Raw genomic sequence first — 23,352 nt, 5'->3', positions numbered from 1 at the left:
TTTCAATTCGATTCACATCACTTCATAGGTTTCGTGCAATGTTTTGTGCATTCTTTTGCAGGAGGACTCTGGCATAAATGAAACAGGACCATGTGCAGCAGCATTTGGCAACAAAACCTCAGTTGTGCCACACACGAGCAGGACTGAAATCTCGGTAGAAATCAAGGATGGTGGAGCAGGATGAGCTTGTTGTACAAGGAGACGTGACGGCGGCTGACAAGGCCGTGCCGTCGTCTTGGCTTTTTTTTTGGACGCGAGCGTACAAGCAGTTGCAACTGTGGCGTCCAGCCAGGTCAGGAGCTGGTGCGTTCTTACCACCTAGTGGCACGCGAATCACGAGCCATGTGGCTCTCTTCGTATTTTGCGCAGCAGCTGGCCAAGAGTGATGCGACGCTACATCGGCTCACTGGACTCCGGCGAAAAGTGAATAAAGAAGAAATCATTGCACCTGCTTCCTGTAAGGCAGATCACTGTTTCTTCCAGTAGAAATGTTCATCTTCCAAGCAGTGCACTGTTTGGTGCATCCAGCATGTGTTCTACAATTTAAATTGTTGCTACATTGGTTCATACTTATGAAAAGGAAAGAAGACAACAACCTGTTCGTAGCACGAAGCCACAAGGATGTCCGTACGAATTTCTCAGAGAAAAGCCTCTTAGTAGCCAAAAAATTCGTCCTTGTCTGGGGTTCGCACCTGGGACCAACGCTTATCTGTGGCGGTCGCTCTGCCGATTGAGCTAACCATAAAGCTAGCAATTGATAGCGTGAAGGCGAATGCATCGACGACTCGAAGCACAGGACACAAGTAATGCAAATGAGTTCAATATGAGGAATTCATGTTGTCTGAATATATCAGAGGCTATATCGAGAGAGCTGGTCACCTTTCGCAGCTCTCGAACTAACTGCCTGCGTGGTGTCTGTATATACAAGCAATTTATCGAGTAACAGAAAATCCACCTTGGATATCATGACTGTTAACCCGTCCCGTATTACTGAGATTTTTGGAAATACGTAAATGTATCTGCACAACTAACAAAGAAAGAACAGAAGCACTGTGCAAAAAAGAAAAGAAAAATCCTGATAAAAGTTTAAAGTTGCTTAACATACACACTCAGAGAAAAGGCAATCTGATTTCATGATGCATTAGTTGAGGCATGCTTATACAGGCGTGACTATGACAAGCCATTTTGGCCACTTCTGCAATATTCTTGCTGGGTTGATCGCTGCTTTTAACAAGAACCTCACTATACTATAGTATGAACTGAGGTATTACCACTACCCTTACAATGCATGCACACAAATGTTTATTGTATCCACTTGCTACATTCAAACATTACTTCCACAGGTGCATACCATTGGACAAACTGAAGTTGAGACACTGACTGGTGCTTTGTGGCATTTTTATGCCACGGCCCTCACAAAAAATCACGCCAACAATCCGCGCGCGTACTACGTGGACGTGGCGAAGTATCCTCACCGGCCAAACACGTACGCAGCAGCAGTCATCGCAGCAGACACTGGAGTACTCACAACGTCGGGAAGCATACGGTGCAAGTCGCCCACGCAAGCCGAGGAGTTTGCAATCGCACTGGCACTAGCGATCCCGGATGGCCGCACTGTCCTCAGTGACTCAAAGACGGCAATAGTCAACTTTGCTACAAACAACGTCCATGGAACCACTGCAAGAGTATGTTCAACTATAGCAAGACCGGAAACCAACATTGCCGTCAAGTGGTTCCCTGCGCACGCCGGGGAGCTGGACGTGGGCCCGAACCGCAACGAGGAGGCAGATACGGATGCACACGCGCTAAGTAGCCGCGGGTCTCTGTCAACGCATTCCTTGGAGCCGCAACGACCCGATGCCGAAGACGGAGAGTATTTTATCACAACCTACGCCGACGTTCTGCAGTGGTACAGAACGAGCAGACGCCTCTACCCACCGCCTCACCGAGACCTACAACGCAGAGAAGCAGCCACACTACGGCAGCTGCAAGTACAAGCAATATGGACCCCCGTCTGGGCAAAGCACGTTTGCCCGGAGGTTTACACCACTGATGTATGCCAACACTGCAAGAAGGCGCGAGCCATCCAGAGACACCTCCTTTGGGACTGTGCACCACCGCCGGGTAACCAAGAAGTAATGCCAACTGCCATAAGCAGCAAAATCATCAGCCGAGAGCCAGGCAATCAAAGAGACGTCGTCCAGCACGTGCTTAGCATCCTGGAACGCCAGCGGCCGAAAGCGGCACCCCCACGGGTTTGACGCGAGTAGGTTGCTGCTCCGGGACGTCCGAGCACGCTAGTGTCTCGCTTTAATCCCCCTACCCCTTCCCCCTTTATGCCGGATCGTCAATAAAGTTGTTTCACTCACTCATGCTGAGCAGAAAACTAATTCATTCCCGAGAGAGGCTCTTCTATGCTGTAGTAACAACCTGCCAAAGTGCCCTGACTGATAGATTGCATTTTTTCAGTTACACAGATTGAACAACTGAAAGCCTCGTACATTGAAGCTGTGTACGGCTAGGGAAAATCTGTAGACCATAAGCAAGAATGTTTGTACATGCCACACATATTGGGTAAAAATCATCACGCACCCCAGTGCACTTTCTTAAAAATGAAGGAAACATCCATGCTGCAAATGACAGTTCATGTCATGCATAAAAACTTACCGCATACAATAAGCCAGACCAGGTGATGTATGTCAGTGAACAGAGAAGGCACAAAAAGACACACTGTTCAAATAGAAGTATTCAGAGTTACATACTTTAAATTCAAAAGGAACTTTCTGAACAGAGATTTCAGATTAGTGTGGCAGGATGTGTAATAATTGGCTATGGTTCAAAATTCCGTGTCTTGTGCTGAATAGCTTTGCCGGTAATCCATCTTTATCAAGCAGAATGGCTCACAACTTATTAACCGTGCACTAAAATAGATTCATTATTACTTTTGCCGATTTATTAGCTTCAGTAAATATGTTTGTTTTAAAGCGAAAGCCTTCAGAGGAGATGTTTGCACGCCCCTCTGTGAGATTTGCGAGATGCGTCCAGAAATTGCTAATGAAACAGCCGCAGAGGAGTGCCCACGCGAAAGTGCAGGTGAACCCCACCCCTTGTTTTCCCGTGCACAGAAGAACTCGCACAGGTGTTCTGCGCAAGTGTATCTCGCATACTAAGAAGTGGCATGCGAATGAGACAACTGCGAGGGGAGAGCAAGCCACATGCTCCGTGCAGGAATCCTGCAGTTGATTCCACATTCTATGGCATGCTGTGAATAGAAAGGCAGCCATGGGGGGTCTGCAGGTGGTGCAGGTGCGATGCACAAAAGGAGGAATGGTATGTCGTCATTGTGTGCCCTTCCACAGAGTGGCTCCTGTCTCGTTAGAGGCTTAAGCTTGATGGGTTACTGACATACAGCCCAGCTTTCGCTCATTAACTGTAAAGCTGTTCCAGCTTGCCATTTCTTTGCTGCACAAAGCTGGTGGAAAAAGCCAAGCTAAGAAAGGAGGAAAGTTGGGTATAGATACGCAATTCAACGGTATAGGATGGGTAGAGGAGAGTAAATGCATAGTAAGTCGTAGTGTAGTATAGCAAGATGATGGGAAAGGCAAAGCACGGGTGGGGATCCACGATAAGGGGAAGCATAGCAATGTACAGTATACTATAGTAATGGGGTGGGAAACGGAAGTGAGGATGAGGGAAAAAAGAATGGGAAATGGTGCAGAGCAAGGATGTCTGTAATATAGTACAGCACATAGGAAAGTGAAACGAGTGAGAAGAGAGGAAAAAGAGGGTAAAGTGCAGCACAGCCACGTACAGTGCGTATTGTGTATCCAATGGAGGTAAGGAAAATAAAGGTGAGGAGGAGGGAAAAGGGTAAAGCATAGTACAGCAAGAAGTGCAAAGTGTGAGGAGGAAAAGAGCACGAGAGAGGGTAAAGCATAGCTGTACATAGCATAGCAGATTGGTAGGATAGGAAAGCGAGTGCGAGGAGGAGGGGAGACTAGAGTATATATCTATGTATAGGTATAGTACTATAGCAAGACACCTGAGAGAAAAATGAGATAAAAAAATATGGGAGAGGATAGCACAGTATAGCCATGTCCAGTGTCGTGTATAAAGTGCACGGAAAAGGGGAGTGAAAATCTGAAGGAGAGGAGAGGGTGAAACACGCATAAAGGAGTGCCGAAGGTGAGTGAGAAGCAATGACGTGAGGTGAGAGAGAGAGAAGGTAGGGTACAGTTCGGTTTAGTGAAGGCGTCTAGGAGGCTGCTGGTATGCTGGCGAAGGCAACCTGGTCGCTTGTTTCCCCAGTCTTCGCATCAGCTGGTGTATTTCCCCAATCGGCCCAATGTGCTTGTGTTTCGAGAGTGCAACACCTGCGGATTTAATTCCACAGTTGGCGCTAAAGTAAGCAATTGTGGCCACTACCACAGATAAACAATTATTGGGCCGCAATCGCTTTCTACTAAAGCTACAGTGTACTAGTACTAAAGCTTAAAGGGCAAATGATTAGTTGGCTTAGAGTAAGAGAGTAAAACTCACTTGGCAGTGCTTACATTTTTCAAATGCCTGAAGCTCCAGCCTAAATTGGGCATCATAATAAAACGAGCCAAACCATTTTTAGTGCTTCCAGTACGTTTTGTCAGAAACGATCACGAGGGAGCGCAGCAGTCGCCGCGTGTTTGTTTTGATTTTCATTGCAGTCCGCATTTTACGATGCGTACGTTTCATCGATGGCGCGCTTGTTATGCTGTAGTGGCGATCTGGATTTACTGAAGCATTGGAGGCATGCGCACGTAAAGAGGCCGCGAATGGAAATCTTATCTCCAGTCTGGTACGAGAAAAAAACGACCAGCCAGCGCGTTGTTTGACCGCGTTCCGTGGTTGCCGCGACCCCTCTAAGCTTCGTCTCCGTCGCTAGTTTCTGAACCTGACGGCCGACCAACTGAAAAAACGCGGCTGCCGTCTCGTTACGGCGCGTGTATTTGCTGCTTCGTCGATTGTTGAGCATCGGAGGCCCGCTCAGACAGCTGTCAAGCGTGATACGAGTGTGTGTGTGCGCGTGTATGCGTCGCCTGTGAGAAATTTCGGCTGGAATGCGGCGTCCGCCGCTGCGTTGAGCGATACGTGATGGAGCCTGGCTCTGTTGTGAAGGCGTTGTACGACTTCAACTCTGGTCTCGAAGGGGAACTCTCCATAAAGAACGGAGACTTGATTCAGGTGAGTGCACGCTGCTCGAACCTGCCTCGTACGATTGTTCTAATCTTCCTTTTTTTGGTATCTTGCGCTCATTGTAATGGTACACCCGCGGACTCGATGGCAGTTTCGCCTATCGCGTCGTAGATTTAAAATTTTTGCTTCTGCGCGTTCTATCTTTTACTGCGACGGCGCTTATTAGACCAGAGATAATTCGTCATCACCGACCTTTTGTGCCTTGTGAACAAGGTAAATGAAACGGGTTGAGAGAAAAAAAAAAAAAATCTGACAGTTTCGCTTACCGTTTCGAAACGTTTATATTTAATCGTGCTCAGCTTCTGAAGCAATGCGAAAACTTATCGCGGTTTCGCGCTTGTTTTGATGTTAGGGTCGCATGCTTGATAAGTAGAAAAAGTCGGTAGCTGTGTGAAGGGGAGTGTCGTCGATTTGGAAAACAACGAGCGAAACACGAAACCTCGTAGTACTACTTGATTTAATTGTTTCGCTCGTTTGTTTTCACGACCGTTCGGTATCTTTAAAACCTTCCGAGCGCCTGGCCGGCAAAGCGTTTGCGTAATAGCGCACTCTTTTCCGGGTTTGTTGGTCGTATTTTTTCCTCGCGACTCTAAAACGGGACGTGCACTGCACACGAGACGCCGCGAACCACAACGAAAACGTTTGGTCCGCGCAAACCGGCACAAACCAGCGTTTGAGCTTTAGTGAGCGCCGCTGCCTGTGACCGCGATGCCTTCTTGACGATGCATATAAAGCAACGCCTGACCGAAAGGTATGAGTGGGCCCGTGTGCCTTTCACGTATATGTGGAGTTTTCGCGCCTTTGTTGGAACGCCATTGCAGGATGATTGCCCTGTTGTGGCGGCCGCGTAGCATTTAGAGCAAAGGCCAAGGTCTCAAAGCGAGCACACTTGTGAAAAACGTGCCTTTAATCAGTAACCAACAAAACGCCGAGCCAAGCACCAGTGGATTAAAGGAGCTTTAAAGGACAGTTGTCTTTTTGACTATTTGTAAATTCATGCCTGGTGTACTTTATTAGGAAATTTGGGAGATTTTATTACCAGGATCGAATGAAGTCGCTTGTGAGGCTTGCTTTTCACCGCATTCACAAATGAAGTTTATATGCTTTGAAATTGAATTGATAAATGGAAAAGGGTGCGAGTCCTATACACTCAAAGCTATATATGGTATCACAACGTAATGACATGCATGTTCCGTCTTCGAAGTAGGTTATATAGTGCCATTATGTCCCACCATTCTTTCTTATCCTTTCATTTTGATTGCAGACATATATGTTATCCACGTTTTTACCAAAGCCTTATTGTATGATGAGAAGCATCAAGAACAAACGGGAGTTGTTGGATGCGCACCTACGAATTTACAGTTACGAAGTGAAAAGACAGTTATGAGAAACCTCTTGCACTCGAAGGTGCCCCACGAGATTACTGTAACCGAGAAAACGGTGAGGGTGAAAGGACACGATATACTTGCAGCTTCATTAACGCACGCACCAAAAAAAAAATTACTTGTGGCAAACAAAATTAATTAAGTAACATGTCAAGGCATTAGTTACATATGTTATGTGCATGCATTATAACTGTCCATAAACTATATCAGTTCTAAGAAGAAAGTAAAGCTGTTTTAAATTCTGTCTGTTCCCCAAAGCTTCACGAGCTTAAAATTATTTCTAGGTTTCTATTAATCTAGCTCAGATTTGGGGAAAGGATAGGGTCGGTGGATTACACATGTGATTCATTGAGTGGGCAGTCGTTATTTTATTAAAATATCGAACAGGAGATTTGGTTGAGAAGGACATTCAAGGGGAAGAAAATACAGTGAGAATACAGCCAGAAATTATGTAGTATGATGAGGGAGTGAATGAAATTTATTTTGGAGACGAAGCTGTTTGATAACTGGAAGTGCCATGATTTTTAGGTAACAGTAGGTTTGTGGAACTGGCAGCGTCCCGTAAGTTTACGGATACGACGCATGTAGCCGAGAGCTGTGGATGCTCCTTCTGAAGCCTGTGCATGCAGTTCGTCTTCTCTTGTGAGCCTGCATTGCGGTGCTGGGTATAGTCCTACTCGTATTTATTGAATAATTGTATAGTATATTTTTATAGCTGGTCTTTCGTCCTGCTCTAATGGTAGATGTCATCCTAGTGATACGACATTGAGGAACTAGACAGAGGTAATCGGCATCTTTGTTATGCTGTTGGCACGAATATGACTGTTAGGGATGATTATTTCTTGTCCGACATGACATTGTGAGAGTAGCTACCAGTGCAGACTTTTCTATACAAGCCCTTTAAGTGTGAAGCGTGAAGGAACGTCTATAATTATGTCAAACCTACGAAAACCTAATTCGCAGTCACTCGATGTTCTGATGCAAGAAAAAAAATGGGGTGGCGGTGCGTTGATGTGCACATCTTTCAGTGAGCTATCTTCTGAGTGTAATTAAACGTCTATTTATTGCAAATTTATTTCTGTTATATTTTTGCATAAATGGAATTTAATATTGGGCTTTAATAATAGTTGAGGTTTAACTTCCAATTGAGGCTTTACTATTGGTCGTAATACTATTTACTATTGGTCATATTCATTCCGAGCAAAGAACAATATCCTTTTGTTATCGCTGCTGGAACATGATTCATCAAACAACTTGTTCAGCATGGTAGCATCTTCAATAAGGTGATTGTCTGCAGCAATAGGCGTAGAAGGGACGTTAAATATTGTGCTGATTCTCAAAAGGTTCAATAAGTCCTCCGATAAAATGCTTTTTAACGGCCATCATTTGGCAGAAATGGCGAAAAAAAAAAGCTGCATTTACAAAATAGGACATCTGACATGGGTGATTGACTGCAGGAGTGTAACTGTACTTTGTTTATATGTCATGTCCTTTGATATGGAAGGTAGCACAACTTCTTGCATTAGATTAGTTTGCTCCAAGAAAAAGTTCAATCATTTTACCATGTAATCATGTGACTTTCTTTTTGGTTTTTAGGCCGAATAATAAATGAAAATGCTTTGTGTCCTAAAAATAAACAAACATCTTTATTGATACGGTTGTGAATAGGTTGTTTTGAATCGCTTAGTGTTTTTTTTCCTGACATGACAGCACATTGCAGTGCTATTGCACTCTGCATGTGCTGTGGTGGGGAATGTGACCTTCAAAACGTGCCAAGTGCTAGTCACCTGCGGTCGTTTATTTAGGTTAGACCATGTTATAGTGGACCTTGTTTAAAGTTAGATTATGTTTAGCATTGAGTGACACAGTGCAAGTGCGGAATACAGCAATTCAACAGCAGTACGTCATACTTTGCATTGGCCTGATGACACCTGACGATAAACGGCAGTGCGATGATTTCCGAACCTTCTTGCAGCCCTGTCTTGGCACTGGCAGCCATCACCATGAGACGCTGAGTACTGTTAAAGAAACTTGTACATGTGCCCTTAAGGGCTTTCTGCAATACGCCTTGGGGGAAGCTGTCCATTCGTAGGAAAGCTGTTTGCAAAAGTCCATCGACGCTCAAGGGATATTCATTGCAGACATTGGACGCTTTTTAGCAATATGTCTAATAATTATATTTTTCTTAAACATTTCCTGATACCTTTCCTACAAAGGCTGTATCTTTTAAGACCCAAAGGAAGCCGAATTGTGCTTGTTGGAACATAGTGTATGGTACCGTTCATCGCGCCTGTGTGATGTGACCTGCCTTTGACCTTCTGGACTGCCATCCTTCCTCAACAGGCTTTGCTTGTCTCTGTGCAGGTTGTGGCCGCTGTCGACAGGCACTGGACGCTAGGCAACTTGCGCGGCCAGCAGGGAAAATTTCCGTCCGCGTTCGTGGTCGAAGTCAAGGTGCCACAGTTGTCACCTGGACAGGAGCTGTTCGCGGCCACCGCGGATTTCTCGTCAGATGTGCCGGGAGACTTGAGTTTCCAATGTGGTGAGCGTACTGTAGAAAGAATGTGGAGGAAGTGAACCTCAAGCGACCTTGGAAATCACAGCAGCACGAAATACGGGGAAAAGTGTACCTGCTCAATCAGTATTTTTTTTTTGACACACTACCTTTAAGATCGAACGCTATGCACTCAAACCTCATTATAACAAAGTTGCATTTTACAAGAAAGTAAGTTCATTATATCCAAAAATTCACTTTAAAAATCACTTTCCAGTTTCTCAACAAATGATGCTACAGGCTCGAAAATTGCTACGTCACGGGCCTAAGCATTGCCATTAGCTGATTAGAGCATAGTACGCTCCAAAGTTACTGGGGCTGCCGCAGGAGGCTGCGACCTGTCCGCATGCACACTCGACCCACTGAAAACGTGTGTATCTGAAGGAAAAAAATAGAAAAAAAAACAGGAAAGACAGAGAGAATAAATGCTTAGTGTCATGAGGAGAGTGTGATCTATTTTCTTACTCCTTGCCATTCCTCCCTGTTTAGCTTCCAGCACTTTCGTCGGGATGATAGAATAGCAAAAGCAATAGCAGCATGCGACAGATTTTTGTAACTCCGCTCGTACTGGATGAATTCAGAGAAATTTTCGCGGTAGTCAATTCATGAGGCAATAAGCTTCTTTACTGAATCCGTTCTATGGCTACTTGTAAAAGTGTTGAGGGGCCCCTTAAAGCTTCTTCTGTGTCCATGCCTTCTGCCCATTTTATCACCATCATCAGCCTGAATGTGCCCACTGCAGGGCAAATGCCCCTCCCATTTTCCACCAACAGTAAAAATGTTGGGCCTCTCTCAGCAGAGTCGCACAATATGCAAAATATCTATGCACAATGCATTGTTGAGCTTCTGTATGGGAACTGTACTTGTTGATATGAGCCTGCATGCCCAGGCTGGAAAAAATAAATGTACGTATTGTTTCAAGGTGTATGTGATGTTCATAATTTTGCTCGTAGCTGCTTGCAAAGACGTACTTATACTTTTTTAAACATATGAGGCGTAACGGTGCATGTTGTCGTCGTGCACGTTTCACAATGCACTGGGCAGTGCACACCGGAAAAACAGAAAAAAATGAGAGAGAGAGCTACAGTTGTCACATTGTTAATAGAGCAGTTCGCTGACCTTGTTGCTGTGCTAGTGTTTTCGCAGTAGTAATTGAAAGCTCTCGTGACGTCATTCAGTCGTGGCATGGTAGGCCTTTGGAATGTGCAGTCATCACACTACAAAGTTTTTTTTTTTTTTTTTGTAAGTACAGAGGATTTAGTAATGTCTTGCACAATCATTTAATCAGCCTGGTGACACTTACCAAACCATGCTTGCTAAAGAACAGATACAATAGTCATTCCAATGTGTATTCTGCTTTCGTTCGACCCAGCCTAAAGCAGGAGTATAGAGAGAGAAGTTTTAAGCGAATGGTTGTTAGTGCATTGTGGTTCTGACAGTGAAGAGTTGGGCTAGCAAGTGATCTATAACTTGCTGCACCAAAAGGCGGCAATGCCACCTTGAAAGAAAATGCCGACATGGACGCAAGTTGTCGTGTTCTCTTCCTTTGTTATGTCAGTGTTTGCACATTTTATCTTTTATGATGAATCCTTACCAACTACTAGCTTGAAGCCACCTTGACGCTCTCACACTAGCCCAGCGTTATGTTTACATTAACCTAATTTACTTTTAAACAGTACAACTGTTGCATTCTAAGAGTGAAGGACTCCACACAGCTAGCTTCGTGAAATGGTGCTGCTACGAAATTTACTAAAACACAAGAAATTGATTTGGACTCTATGACATTGTGTACATATATATCCCTGATGATGTTTTAGCAGCTAATTCAATGAATGGGAGCTTAGCCACTAGTAATGGGAAGCAAGGCTTTTTTTTGCCATCTAAACTTACTTATAGTTATACCTTGGCATATCTATTTTTTTAGTATTGCTCGTCTAAAACAACTGAATTGATATAATGTGGAGATTTCTTGGGGACAATTTATGTGTACCTTCGGTGATGCGAGTCACTGCACGGACTGACGACCAATTTCTCTGAAGCCACTTTTTTACGATGCAATGGACGCTCTCCCTCGGTAGAGGTTAAACCTGCAGTGGTTAATTTGAAAAGTGTGGGGATATTACATAGGCAGAATTTTTCGAACTGAGAAGCCTCTAAAAATTTAGAGTCCCTTCTCCAGCAAAGCTGAGAAGTGATAGCGATGCCACTTGCTCTTCTTGCAAACTGCTCATTATTTTTGACGTTCTGCATTCACAGGAGTGCACGCAACTGTGTTTAACCCCCTTTATTTTGATGTTGTCAACCATGTTTAAATACGAAAAGCGGGTAGAATAAGTTTTCTGAATGCTCATTGTCACGTAAAGTCTTTTTATCGCCCCTGCCCTTCTGCTGCATGGGGCACCAGAAGTCATTTCTCGTGACTTAAGTTAAACAATAAAAGTGTAAATTCACATGTAACGAGAAAAATACTGCTAATTTCAGCCGATACTTTCAACAGTTTTTCCACTGTTGAGCTCATCTCTATTCACATTTGGAGCGGTTATCTATCCCTTTAACAACTAAGGTTTGCACGCAGTATATTTGCATCTTTGTTGATTAGCTCAAGTGTAAATTTGGCTTGACTCAAAGTCTTCTAAGTGAATATCACCATCACCGGTTTGTCCGAATATCGATCACGTCGCGGTGACAGGGGACCTGATTGTCGGACTGGTCCCGGTGGATGCAAACTGGTGGAGAGGCCAGCTGGATGGGCGCGAGGGAATCTTCCCACTCTCACATGCCTGGATGTTGGACGGGGCAAGCCTCCGCCGCTCCAGCCAGGGCTCACGGGAGGTCAACCTCTGGGCTCGCGTGCTCCAGAATCTGACCGCGCAGCTCGACGACGAGATTAGCCTGCGCAGTGGTGACCTCGTGCACATCCAACGCATCATCGACAAAGACTGGTTCTGGTCAGTAGTCCCCTCTATAGCAAGCAACACTTGCTAGCTTCACAACCAAGCAACTTAGCGTGCAACCAAACGAATCCGGCATACATTTAGATGCCGGGGAAAGCGCAGGCATTTGGAGGTTGTGGGTTCAGATGCCACAAAAAAAAAGGGGGGGTGATCTGTCGAACACTTTTAATTAATATTAGTCCTCATCATTATTTCTATACTGCGGTGAAAAACAACAATTAGGCACCTCTGCACTTTACCTGGCCTAGGTGTTCGTCGGATTCGTTTGGTTGTGTCTATCAAAGAAACGAACCCCCTGAAAAAATTCTTTTGGCGACACCACGCGTGATAGTGACATTTGATACAGTGCGTAACATGCCTTGAAAATGTGCAGCTCTCACTGTTGGCGCATGGGGAAAACTATTTGCACTTGTCAGAAACTAATGAGATGCATTGTTTAGTATGACAGAGTGCCTGTTGGATCGTACACGGAACCACACCACATATGCTGTACTTAAACATATCTCATTCTCACTATTGTTTTTGAAATTTTTTGTCTCGCTATTGTGAATTATGGCAGTTTCTGTTCTCATAATTCTCAAAATTATTGAAATTGTTGGCCTTTCTATTGGGCAGTCTTCTTGGTTCTCAGCCATCATTGAGTTATTCTGGAAGTAGAAATGTGGTCAGTTTGTCTTTTGTTTAACTCTCACAATTTGTATGCATGTTATTTCTTCAGAGGTGAATGCCACATATAGTTCATACTACCTTGTACAGGGATGTTGAATCCTTTGCTGTGAAGAGAGGCGTCTTACTAGAGCAGTCGATATGCAAGATACAGGCAGGAATGGGGGAAATTAAAATTGAACTGCATGAAGTCACGAATGATCTTTGGTTTCAATGAGATTATAGTTAAGCTTAAAACCAATTTCATAATTGGGATTCAAGCTGTGCACGTGCCATTCGCGTTGGGGCTTGGGACACCTGAAATTGTATTTTAGACCTTCAGTTCAGTTGTGTTATCAAATTTTCCCATTGGCCTAGAGGGCTGCTGTGGTCTTTCTGCCACCATAGTAAAATTTGACTAAATGAAGGATTTTGACGGTGTCCATAAATAGCTCATCTCATCCCTGTTAATGGCGTCTGCTCAGAGTGCCAGAGTTTGGTTCAGGTGGAAGCATTTGTAAGCCATAAAATACTAGTTCTTTAGCTTTTTGTTTTGTAATAGCATTAAGTTCTCATTAGCTTTGTGTTCCAGCACGTCACACAATCAATAAAGAAGCAAACATGTCCTCGGTCTAGCCAGTATGTCATTTTTTCTAGTTATTGCAGTCATTGGTGTCCTACCTTACCATTACTGCCATAGTTTGCATTTATTTGGTGAAGTCACGGTCATGGCTTGATTCCTTACCACTGAATCCTTTTTCCCTTCTCCCTTCTGTAAACAGGGGCGAATGCAATGGTCGGTCTGGCAAGTTTCCCCGAAACTTTGTCACGCTTCTCTCCGACGAGGAGGAGACAGCCGCACTGGCAAAAGCATCCCAGATGTCCGCGCCAACCTGCACGAACGGATACTTGCCGCAGAGTTCCTCGGGTCCATCGAAACCGCAGCGCTCTTTTGACTCTGGCGAAGCCTGTGCCACCGGGGATGTTAACGGGGTAGCCGTGAATAGGGTGCCAGCAGCGTCTGACGTCGGCGGTTACCACAGCCTCAACTCCGGTCTGGCACCCTATGCGCGCTCCAAGTTTACGTTCGAGGCCCAGTACCCCAACGAGTTGTCGTTTCATGAGGGAGAGCTCGTGACGCTCATCCGCCACGTTGACGACGAGTGGACGGAAGGCGAGCTTAACGGCAGAGTCGGGCTGTTTCCGACGGAGTACGTGGACATCATCGTCGACTGCGCCGACCAAGCAGTGAATGCATCGACTGCCCCGTGCAGTGTGTCAACGGGTGAAGCCAGCGCTTCGGGTGCTTGCTTTGGACGGGCCCTGTTTGACTTTCCGGCGACTGTTGAAGGCGACCTAGCGCTGACTGCAGGCGAGGTGGTCGTGCTACTTGGCAAAATCAACAGTGACTGGTATCAGGTAAACAGAATGATGTTGATGTTTTGTATGTTAATAGTGTGATAGCTTTGAATACTTCAGAAACTCCTCTTTTGGCATTAGAAATTTGGCAGCTGCCTAAATATATGAACTTGTAGTTCTTATTATACAATTGAACCTCTTTTTAAGAGGCATGCTCCTGGCAGCAATTTTGTCTTTTATATGAGGTGTCTCCTATGGGCGGGATACCTCGTATGCATTTTCTTATCAACTCGTATTTTACTGTAGGCACACTGTGGTGATGTGGCGGCCTTACTGCCACACAGCAGCAGCCGGACACGAAGCAAGTTCTGGTGGTTCGTGCATCGCTCGTGCTGCTGCTCGTTGCGGCGTACACACTGCTGCTTTGCGGCAGTAAGGCTGCCACTTTTGGTGTCTCTTACACCCATTTGTCTCTTATATCAGTGTCTCTTGTAAAGGGCTTTGACTGTGTTGGTGAAAAATATTTGTGTAGCTGAGCAAGTTAATTTCATGGTTGGTGTTATATGTTTAAGGCAAAAAAAAAAAAATCCGAGGTTTGTCAGATTTGTCGCACATTAGGCGTGCTGCATATACAATGACCACAGTTTCTGCAGTAGTTCTGTATAAACTTGCACTTGAGAAAAGGGTGTTGTTTTTTTACTTTACTATAGAGGCAGGTTGGGTTAGTGGGAATGGTGTGCACAGCATGTTGCCTTTGAATGCATAACATTGGGAAGGGATATGATGACATTATTGCTATCATCAATCACATTCTACAGAGTACATGAAATGGAAGGTCTGGGCAAAAAAAAAAAAAGAGGTCACAGCTTTGCGCAAAGGTGAAGCAATGAACGTGATAGCAACAAACTGGAAGGTCACGCGCAGAATGTCAAGCAGATCGAAACGTGCCCTGCGTTTCTCACGCACAAATGATGCACAAAACGTACTCACAGGTACAGACGAACGCGAATAAGCGTCTCGATTCTTACTTCGCCGTGTCTGAAAAGCGCGCCATTTTCCCAAACGGAGGCTGTGCAGCGATTGTTGTGACCTTTGCGTGCCCCGTAACTACAAAAGAATTGTCCGAGTGCAAACCCAATGCCAGCCAAGACTTATAATTCTCCCCCACCGGTAGATAAGGGTGTGCGAGAGGTTTCTCCGCGGGCCAAAGTACGCGTGAGGGATGAGAGCAGCCACAAGCTCATTGTGCCATTTTGCTGATAATGCTGAAAATACGATAGTTCTCCGCCGACATGCCCACCAACAGCATTAAGTTGTAGATATAAATAGCTTGCCGTTTAAGCGTCGAGGAAGTACTTCTCGATAGCTCAGTGGTTTACGCATCGCATTCACGATGCAGAAATCGCTCGTTCGATTCCACGCGCCGGAGTATTTTTTCTGGATTTTTTCTTTTTTGCGTTTTCTTATATACAGATATGTATACATATATGCTGCATGACATCGACGCCGATGCCAGCGGCAAAGTTCAGCCGAGAGTGTCCATATAATTGCTATCACAATAAAAGGTACATTGTCTAGAGCCGCTGTTTAAGTCTTATATTTCACTTCTGATATTCTTGTTTGGAAGCACGCCTGTAAGATGCTGAACTTAATAAAGAGAGAACTCTTTATTCAGGTTAGTTGGGTGGCACCATCATCAATTTCATTGTGCTCATCAAGAAAACATCCAAACATTTGTAGGAGCAGTGTTTTTTTTGCTGCATACTAGTTGTTATAGTGCTTAGCACCCTTTCACCCTAATGGCCTGGTCCGCCTAATCTATTCTGAAATGAGGAACCACCCAAGGAGTTCAGCAGCAAATGCCATTGGTATGATCAAGCAGCCTCTCAAGCATCAGCCCTTTGTGGGATCATTCGATTAATTGGCCTCTGGCAAGAGAAATACGGTATGGCTCATGCCAACTGTTCTAGGTTGTGAAGTAGAGATGAGAGCTTTAATGTTTTTGTCATTGTGGTTTAGCACGGCTGCTTGTATAACTCTGCCGCATGGTTCGGCAAATATATGTGTAGTGCCCTGTGGTGTCAAATGCTGGCTTAAAAGTGGTCCATGGGTAGTTTGTAAGTGTATAGTAGAGAAAGCAGGTGACCAGTGCAGGAAGTTCGAATAAACAGAGCTGAATCGACAACACTCGATCACAGAGGTGTGCCATTGTCTCAACAGGCGAGGTCCCGTGATGGGCGTACGGGAATCTGCCCAGCATCTTTCGTCGAGGAGATGGTGAGGTCGCCTACGTTAGAAGCTGCCGAAGTCGGCCTGCGGAAGATGGGAAGATTCAACTCCGCTCCGATATGTCGTGCTGGAGAGCCGCGGAGGAAGACGCTGCCGCCATGGAACAGCCTCGCAGAAGAAGCCTCGCCGCCGCCAGAAGTAGCAGACGGCCACGGGCCGCATAGCCTGCCCGTCTCTTCCTCCACTGAAGGAAGCAAGAGTCTCGGAACGCCTGCTCTCGTCTCCGATGCCTCTGCCCCTCCACTGAGGCGTGCAAACACCCTAACCAGTTCGGACAGTGCAGCTTTCAAAAGGTGTCTGCCATCTTTTTACCCACTGTGGTAGCATTGCAGCTATTATGCAGCCAAGATGAGTGAGTGTGTGAGCTCATCTACCTGTCACAGTGGCTGCATGTGTGTGTGTGTGGGGGGGGGGGGATGCAGAAACGCGAGGGTGCTCAGATTTTGTTGCATGTTAAAAAACTCCAAGTGCTCCAATTGAATATGTTGGCGATCCCTCGACAACCTTCCCCATGACTATATTAGTGCAATAATGTATGTGTACCTAGACATTGCTAAATGCAACTTAGAAGTGAACTGCTAGGAAATTCGAGCAGCATGTTTTTTTTTTTTCAAAGATGGTATAACCTCCATACAAATTCTCAAGTTTGAAAGATGATTAGATTTGTCTCGTAAAGCTTCTGAAACTTGGACGTTTTTTGTAGAAACTGAAAGAAACAATGCCTTTATGGCTTGCTAGAGATAACACAGACTCTACAAAAATAGGAACCAGTGTTGTGTCTGGGCATGGCCTCAGGGATCAGGCTATTTACTCTGCATGCCAATTATCTCTGAGGGTGGGATATCTGTTGTATCTGTTAACTACCACAGGCCTGTTTTATGTGTGGATTAGCTGCTGCTTAAAAATTGTCCGTAAGAAAAGACACAACCACGAGAACACCCCATGTGAAATGTGTATTTATTTTTCAATTGTTCGGTTCATGTGTATGTTCGAACATCACCTGCTAGTTGACTTGAATGTGTGATAAGGCCATAGCAGTTCGTTTTTGCCACATTGCACTTGACTTGGGACAACACTCTTAAAATAACCATGGGGGATCTACAGTCTTCATGGCTTTTAGTTATAGAGTCCACTGTATCTGTATTTTGTTTGTTACATATTAAAGTTCATTCGAGTGCTGTAAGCTGTAGAAGTATTAAAAAATATATATATACTACTTTTAAAGTAGCAAAGAGAAATGTTTCATTTGATGTAAACAGTGAATTGTTCCTGTACTGTTATTTACTTATTTTTCTTTTGCAGGGAAGTTGCCAGTTTTCATGAAGTCAAAGCAGGTGAGCATATAGGCTTTCCGATACACAATTTCTCGTGTAGGAAATGAATGTTTCCCACAATTATGTATTCAACGGCAGTAATGCATTCTTTATATGAAGAGTTTGAAACATGATTGTGACTGTGCTTGCATGAACTGTTATAGGTCGATAATTATTTGTTCTGGAAAGTCTGTTCCTTCTGGGGTAATTCAACTGATTGACCGATTGATTGACTGAAATAACCTTAATGTGTTAACTTCAACGTGATAATTCGGTTGCCCCTGAATTATTTGTGCTCCTCTCAACTGTCCTCTTTTTCTTCATCTTCTTGCTTTTTTTACTTTCAGTGACTCGTAAAGCGCCCGTGCCAACGCGTCCGCCACCGGCTGTGCCCTCGAAATCGTCCACGAGCGTGACTTCGCTGCCAAACAGGTCGGCACCCCCTATTCCGCTCGCCTCACCGGACCCTTGGGCAGCTTCAGGTGAGCTATGCATCGTGGATATGATTGCACTCGTCGTACACCGAGCCTGTAGTGTGTAGTGAAGTGATGTTCTTTAAGGCATTTGTCAGGCCAAATATCTGCCATGGATCTTTTTCGGTTCTGAAAAGCGCTGCAAAGAACTGGAGTCCGTGGCCTCGAAAGTTGTCCACCACGTGTTGGTAGATGATCTCGGGGGGATGATCTCGGGGGGATGATCTCGGGTAGATGATCTCGGGATTCACAGGCTAGGTGTCACTTAGGTTCGGTCGTATCGCCGTGATGTCACTCCCAAGAAGTGTGATGCATTCCGTCACCACAATCACGCGTGCGCAGACCATGTAATAGTTCTCCAATAATAGACTAGAGGGAAATCTGGCGCTAGTGTTTATGTAAGCTGCAGCGCATGGTGCTTCAGCAAGCGGGGGAATGATGGGTAAGGCGTTGCTTCAGGCTAGTTGATAATCTGTAATTACAAGCTGAAGTACAAAAAGCATGAAGCTTTTGACACAAAAACGATGGGCACAAGCGCCTGCGCCTGTGGTGTTGCCTTTTTTGTACTGTAAAAAGTTACTCGCTGTAAAGCTTGCCCCGATGGGCAGAACATGGATTTGTCTAAGCCTCATTCTTTCGGCTCCACTTGGGCCTGTGCGACTTGAAACTACTTCGTAACTAGATGAAGTTCAGCAGTGCCACTTCACCACTTTAATCTCTTTATGCTCACCGATCTGAATCGATTCATGAGTTCTTAATGATCCATTCCTTTATTATTCGTAACAAATTTCGAAACATTATAAACAAAGCCACAAGTGCGTTCGAAGCCACAAGCACGAAGATTAGGCAAGTTCGTGTACTGCAAATCATTTTCATGGTGACTGAATGACCGCAATGCCAGAGTTCCCTCTAATCAATATTGTAGAAAGCTCTACTGCGTCGTCTACTCGCCCAGAAAAGGTCTGTTGAATATAATTATCAAATCGAGAAAACCAAAGCAGAACAAATGGTGTAACAGTAAGATAACTGGATAAATGAATTCCTCACTAACCGCATGCAATCAGTGTTTACAAATGATAGTTTGTCTGTCCCTCTTCCGGTAACATCGGGTGTACCGCAGGGCTCTGTGCTTGGTCCTCTTTTATTTCTAATTTACATTAATGACCTTCCGATGCGCGTATCTTCAAATTGCCGCATGATTGCTGACGACTGTGTCATTTATCGTACTGTCACTGACCCTTCTGACCAAATGTTATTACAAGAAGATCTCAACCATATCTTACAGTGGTGTGATGACTGGTTAATGACCTTAAACCCTACTAAATGCAAACTAATCTCATTCACTCACCGTCTAAACCGTCTTCGCTTTTCCTATAACATAGCTAATGTCCCTGTCGAATCAGTAACCACTTACAAATACCTTGGAGTCACTCTATCCTACAATTTGTCATGGAACACTCACATTAATAAAATCGTATCACCATCTAACAGAACCCTGGGCTTCTTAAAACGCCACTTACGCAGCGCTCCGTGTCATGTAAAACTACTTGCTTATACATCATTAGTTAGATCTAAGTTAGAATATGCATCTCCCATTTGGAACCCACCTGAAGTTGGTCTTACAAATTTCCTTGAATCCATTCAAAATCGTGCAGCTAGATTTATTCATGCTTCGTACTCATACGACATCGGTGTTTCATCCCTCAAAGCCGCGTGTAACTTATCCCCTTTATCATGTCGCCGACGCATCGCAACCCTCTCATTATTTCACAAGTTTTCTCACTCTCCACTTAACCGCCCTCCTTACATTATCCCTGCAGCTCATATATCTCGTCGAACTGGCCATGCGCTTCAAGTTTTTCGCCCGCGTGCCCATACTAAAACATTTTCTGCTTCTTTTTTTCCCAGAGCAGCAAAAAACTGGAATGGCCTTTCCCACGATATCGCCACAATCACCTCTTATCAAGCTTCATGCATAATATTTCAAATGTAACTTCACATTTATCATTGTGACAAAAATATAGATTGTATGTTATTCACCCCTTATGTAATACCCTCTCGGGGGTCTTTAAGGAAATAAAAATGAAATGAAATGAAATATAGCAAAGACTACAGGCACAGTGCCAAAGACGATGGACAATTTAAAGAGGAAAATTATGCAATGAGAGCTCTCTTATACACCCAGTTGTAGCACTGTTTGTTCTGTTCCTTTATGCATGAAGCAGCCCACTTTAGGGCCCTCCTGTGAAAGACTAAAATGTTTAGCAGTATGCTGAATATACAGACAAGATGTTTGGTGTGATGCACCACTGGAGTGAGAGAGAGAACAGCTTTGTTAAGCAAGAAAACAAACAAACAAGCAAACCCTAGTCTTGGCCCACTAAAAAACCAAGGCACTGGAGCCCCAGTTTGAGTCCACTAAAAGAGTATAGCATGAGGTGATTGGCCCACGGACTCAAGCAATTGGCCTATGGAAACTCATAAGCTTGAAAACAAAGGGCGAGAATATCGTTCCAATGGGGTGTGCATGCAGCTAAAGCTTTATAACTGAGCATGATCCACTTATTGTTCTAAAGTGGTGCATGTGCCGGAAGCAATATTTATTTAAACATGCAGATGCATTGCCTGCACCAGAAGCTGCAACACACGGCCAGGTCGATGGGTTGTCGTCACAGCCAGCCTCTACGAGCCAAAGAGGAACAGTTAGCGACTCAGCAGCCAAGGATGAGGAAAAGCGGTTAGTCGTTTGTTTTGCCGGTCTTTCTGCTTACTTGCTATGCAAGATGCAGAAATGGTACGGGAGAGACACTTGCGCATGGGTTCGCGGAGTGAGATACGACAGGAGTGCTGACTCCGCCAATGGACAATGCATTCGCTTGTTACAAACCGTGCAATGTGGATGCAGTGGTGTCATTTCTTCGCTCTTTCCTTGCGCTCCTATTCAGGCTTTTAAACATGCTTTCTCCTTCCCTTGCACTACTCATAATGCCTAGCACCATCTTTAGAGGTGCACAGAAATCTTTCAACAATCTGCTCTCATGAGAGCTTTTAAACATGCTTTTTCCTTACCTTGCACTTCTCATAATGCCTAACACCATCTTTAGAGGTGCACAGAAATCTTTCAACAATCTGTTATCATGAGAGCTTGCGCTGAGTGCCGGAAGTTGGTGGTAACAGCGGTGGAGAGCGGCTAGTGGGAAGCAGATGTCAAAACAGGTCGGCAAGCAGACACAGGAAGAGGGAGAAGCACAACTGTGCGCCGTTGCTGTAGCGATAGCAGAGAACCACCTGCCTGCAGCTCCGCTTGAGGCAGGCCCATAGCAAGGGGGGGGGGGGGGTCTTTGGGGCCCATGTCGCCTTTGAAATTTCTATGGAGGAGGGTGTTTTAGGAAAAAAAAAAGATAAATATAGGTTTTTTCAAGGTCTTCAACAAGTGGCTCCCCCCTGACAAAAAAGTACTTGCTACGGGTTTGGCTTGAGGACTGGTGTCTCCTCTGCAGCTTTTCTTCATTTGTACTGCCACTTGGCGAACACACTGGGAACTGGCATTGCAAAATGTGTCTCTTCCAGACAAGCAGAGTTGGCGCTGCTGGCTTACTCCATGGCAAAGACAAAAGAGATGGTAAAATGGCCTGTTACGTGAATTCTTATTCTTCGACTATGCTCCTAGTATGTGACAATTTTGTCATGGTGGATACAACCAGATGAATACAGCAGCCAGTAAAGCCAAGGAAAGGTAGGGTACAATATTTGTTGTAAATCTGAGGCGAACTGAAATGAACGAAAGGTCACTCTTTTGGTCAACGGGGCCCATTACCCACAGCCTTAAAAAAAATATATTGCATTATAATAACTACAAAGTTAAAAACTAGAACTAATGTTACCTATGCGGTCCTTGTCTTGATTGTCTGGAGGATTTATCTGGTTGCAGCTAACATTGAAACAGGCCCCTCAAGCATTTCCCTTCTTTTAATTCTATCACATTCAGACGTTTGAAAAGCACAATGCAGCTGCAATTCTTTGAAACCCCATTTTCAGGCGCAAGCTGAGGGACCACCGGCAGTGTGTGCTGACCGAGCTGCTCCAGACAGAACGGGACTACATTAGGGCGCTTCAAGTTTGCTGTGACGTCTATCTGAATGACGTCTCTCGGAGCAGGGTGCGTTATTTTGCCCTTTCATTCTTGTAAGTCACTGTGCATGGTAAAAGCCCAGTACAGACTTCAGAAGGGTAACAAAATGCGCTCCGAAGAAAGGAAAGTGCAGTTATGGAATGACAGAAGATGAGATGGTGTGATGAGTTGAGGAATTTCACAGTCATACTAGGATGATATCTGCTGACTCGAGACTGGGGCGATTGGAGATTGTTTGAATAAACCTTTGTGTTGTGTTCGACATAAGGGTAATGACTCTGGTGCAAAATACTAACATGGTCTTGTTGGTGAAATGCCTCCTTGTACACTTTTCGCTGAGGTATATGAACAGTCATTACGGTTGAACCCCTTTATAAGAGACGGGCACCAGGTAGCAGTTATTGTCTCTTATATGGGGTGTCTTTTATAAGCAGAGTACCGTGTATGCATTTTCTTGTCGACCCCCTATTTTAACACAGGCACTTTGGTGTCTCTTATACCCAATTGTCTGTTGCATCACTGTCTACCACTGTATATCAGTGTTGCAAACGTCAAAGCAATGAGACTTTTCCTGGAAGTTGAATGAGCACGTTCAGCTTAGTGGATACACTGGTCATGAAAACTATGTTGCTCCCCTATCTTCCCGCACTGTCTTTCGCTTCGAACCCTGCCACGATTCTTTGCACGAATGTATCCGAGCGTCTCTTTCTTGTCACCTTTTGCAGATGCAAAGCTTGGACATCGATGCTGTTACGCTGTTCGGGAACATCGACGAGGTGATTTCCGTCTCGTCACAGCTGCTCAGTGCCCTGGAAAAGGAGCTGGTGAAGCCGGAGTGCTCGCAACTGATTGGTGAGCAACAGAAGGGAAAATACCAAGTCCAACTTGTCGCGTGGTTTTTCGAGGACATACACAAACAAACCCAGGTGAATTGGGTGGCGTGGATGGACACACATGAAGAAGAGGCGAACAGTTTTATTAGCTTACTTTCTCATCTACTTACTTTTTACAGGCTATTT

At 44.8% G+C, this 23,352-nt stretch overlaps 2 protein-coding genes across 8 annotated transcripts in view; both read left to right on the top strand.

The window, feature by feature from the left end:
- The window catches only part of LOC119181057 (uncharacterized), a 52,049-nt gene extending 49,677 nt beyond the window's left edge, over nucleotides 1–2,372 (top strand). For 3 of the 6 annotated variants that reach the window (XM_075875322.1, XM_075875320.1, XM_075875318.1), the window contains one exon: nucleotides 62–2,372. Coding sequence is in view for 2 of the 6 variants with exons in the window: in XM_075875323.1 (XP_075731438.1) it covers nucleotides 1,344–1,380 (37 nt within the window). In the remaining 4 variants the exon portion in view is untranslated. The remainder of the gene's footprint in view (nucleotides 1–61) is intronic. The other 3 variants (XM_075875323.1, XM_075875321.1, XM_075875319.1) reach the window with 2 other exon arrangements.
- A 2,340-nt stretch (nucleotides 2,373–4,712) lies between these two features.
- Nucleotides 4,713–23,352, top strand: part of LOC119181760 (dynamin-binding protein) — a 52,157-nt gene continuing 33,517 nt past the window's right edge. Inside the window, exons 1-10 of one of the 2 annotated variants that reach the window (XM_037433002.2) lie at nucleotides 4,713–5,217; nucleotides 8,979–9,156; nucleotides 11,858–12,116; nucleotides 13,550–14,186; nucleotides 16,347–16,708; nucleotides 17,718–17,749; nucleotides 18,076–18,210; nucleotides 20,818–20,938; nucleotides 22,240–22,360; nucleotides 23,059–23,185. In XM_037433002.2, the coding sequence (XP_037288899.2) occupies nucleotides 5,128–5,217; nucleotides 8,979–9,156; nucleotides 11,858–12,116; nucleotides 13,550–14,186; nucleotides 16,347–16,708; nucleotides 17,718–17,749; nucleotides 18,076–18,210; nucleotides 20,818–20,938; nucleotides 22,240–22,360; nucleotides 23,059–23,185 (2,062 nt within the window). In that variant the 5' untranslated portion in view covers nucleotides 4,713–5,127. Of the gene's footprint in view, nucleotides 5,218–5,590; nucleotides 5,981–8,978; nucleotides 9,157–11,857; nucleotides 12,117–13,549; nucleotides 14,187–16,346; nucleotides 16,709–17,717; nucleotides 17,750–18,075; nucleotides 18,211–20,817; nucleotides 20,939–22,239; nucleotides 22,361–23,058; nucleotides 23,186–23,352 lie in introns of those variants that run through there. The other variant, XM_075875315.1, reaches the window with a different exon arrangement.

The sequence above is a fragment of the Rhipicephalus microplus genome, chromosome 10 (assembly GCF_043290135.1).
Source record: "Rhipicephalus microplus isolate Deutch F79 chromosome 10, USDA_Rmic, whole genome shotgun sequence".
Lineage (NCBI taxonomy): Eukaryota > Metazoa > Arthropoda > Arachnida > Ixodida > Ixodidae > Rhipicephalus > Rhipicephalus microplus.
This window is presented reverse-complemented; position numbering and strand designations above follow the sequence as displayed.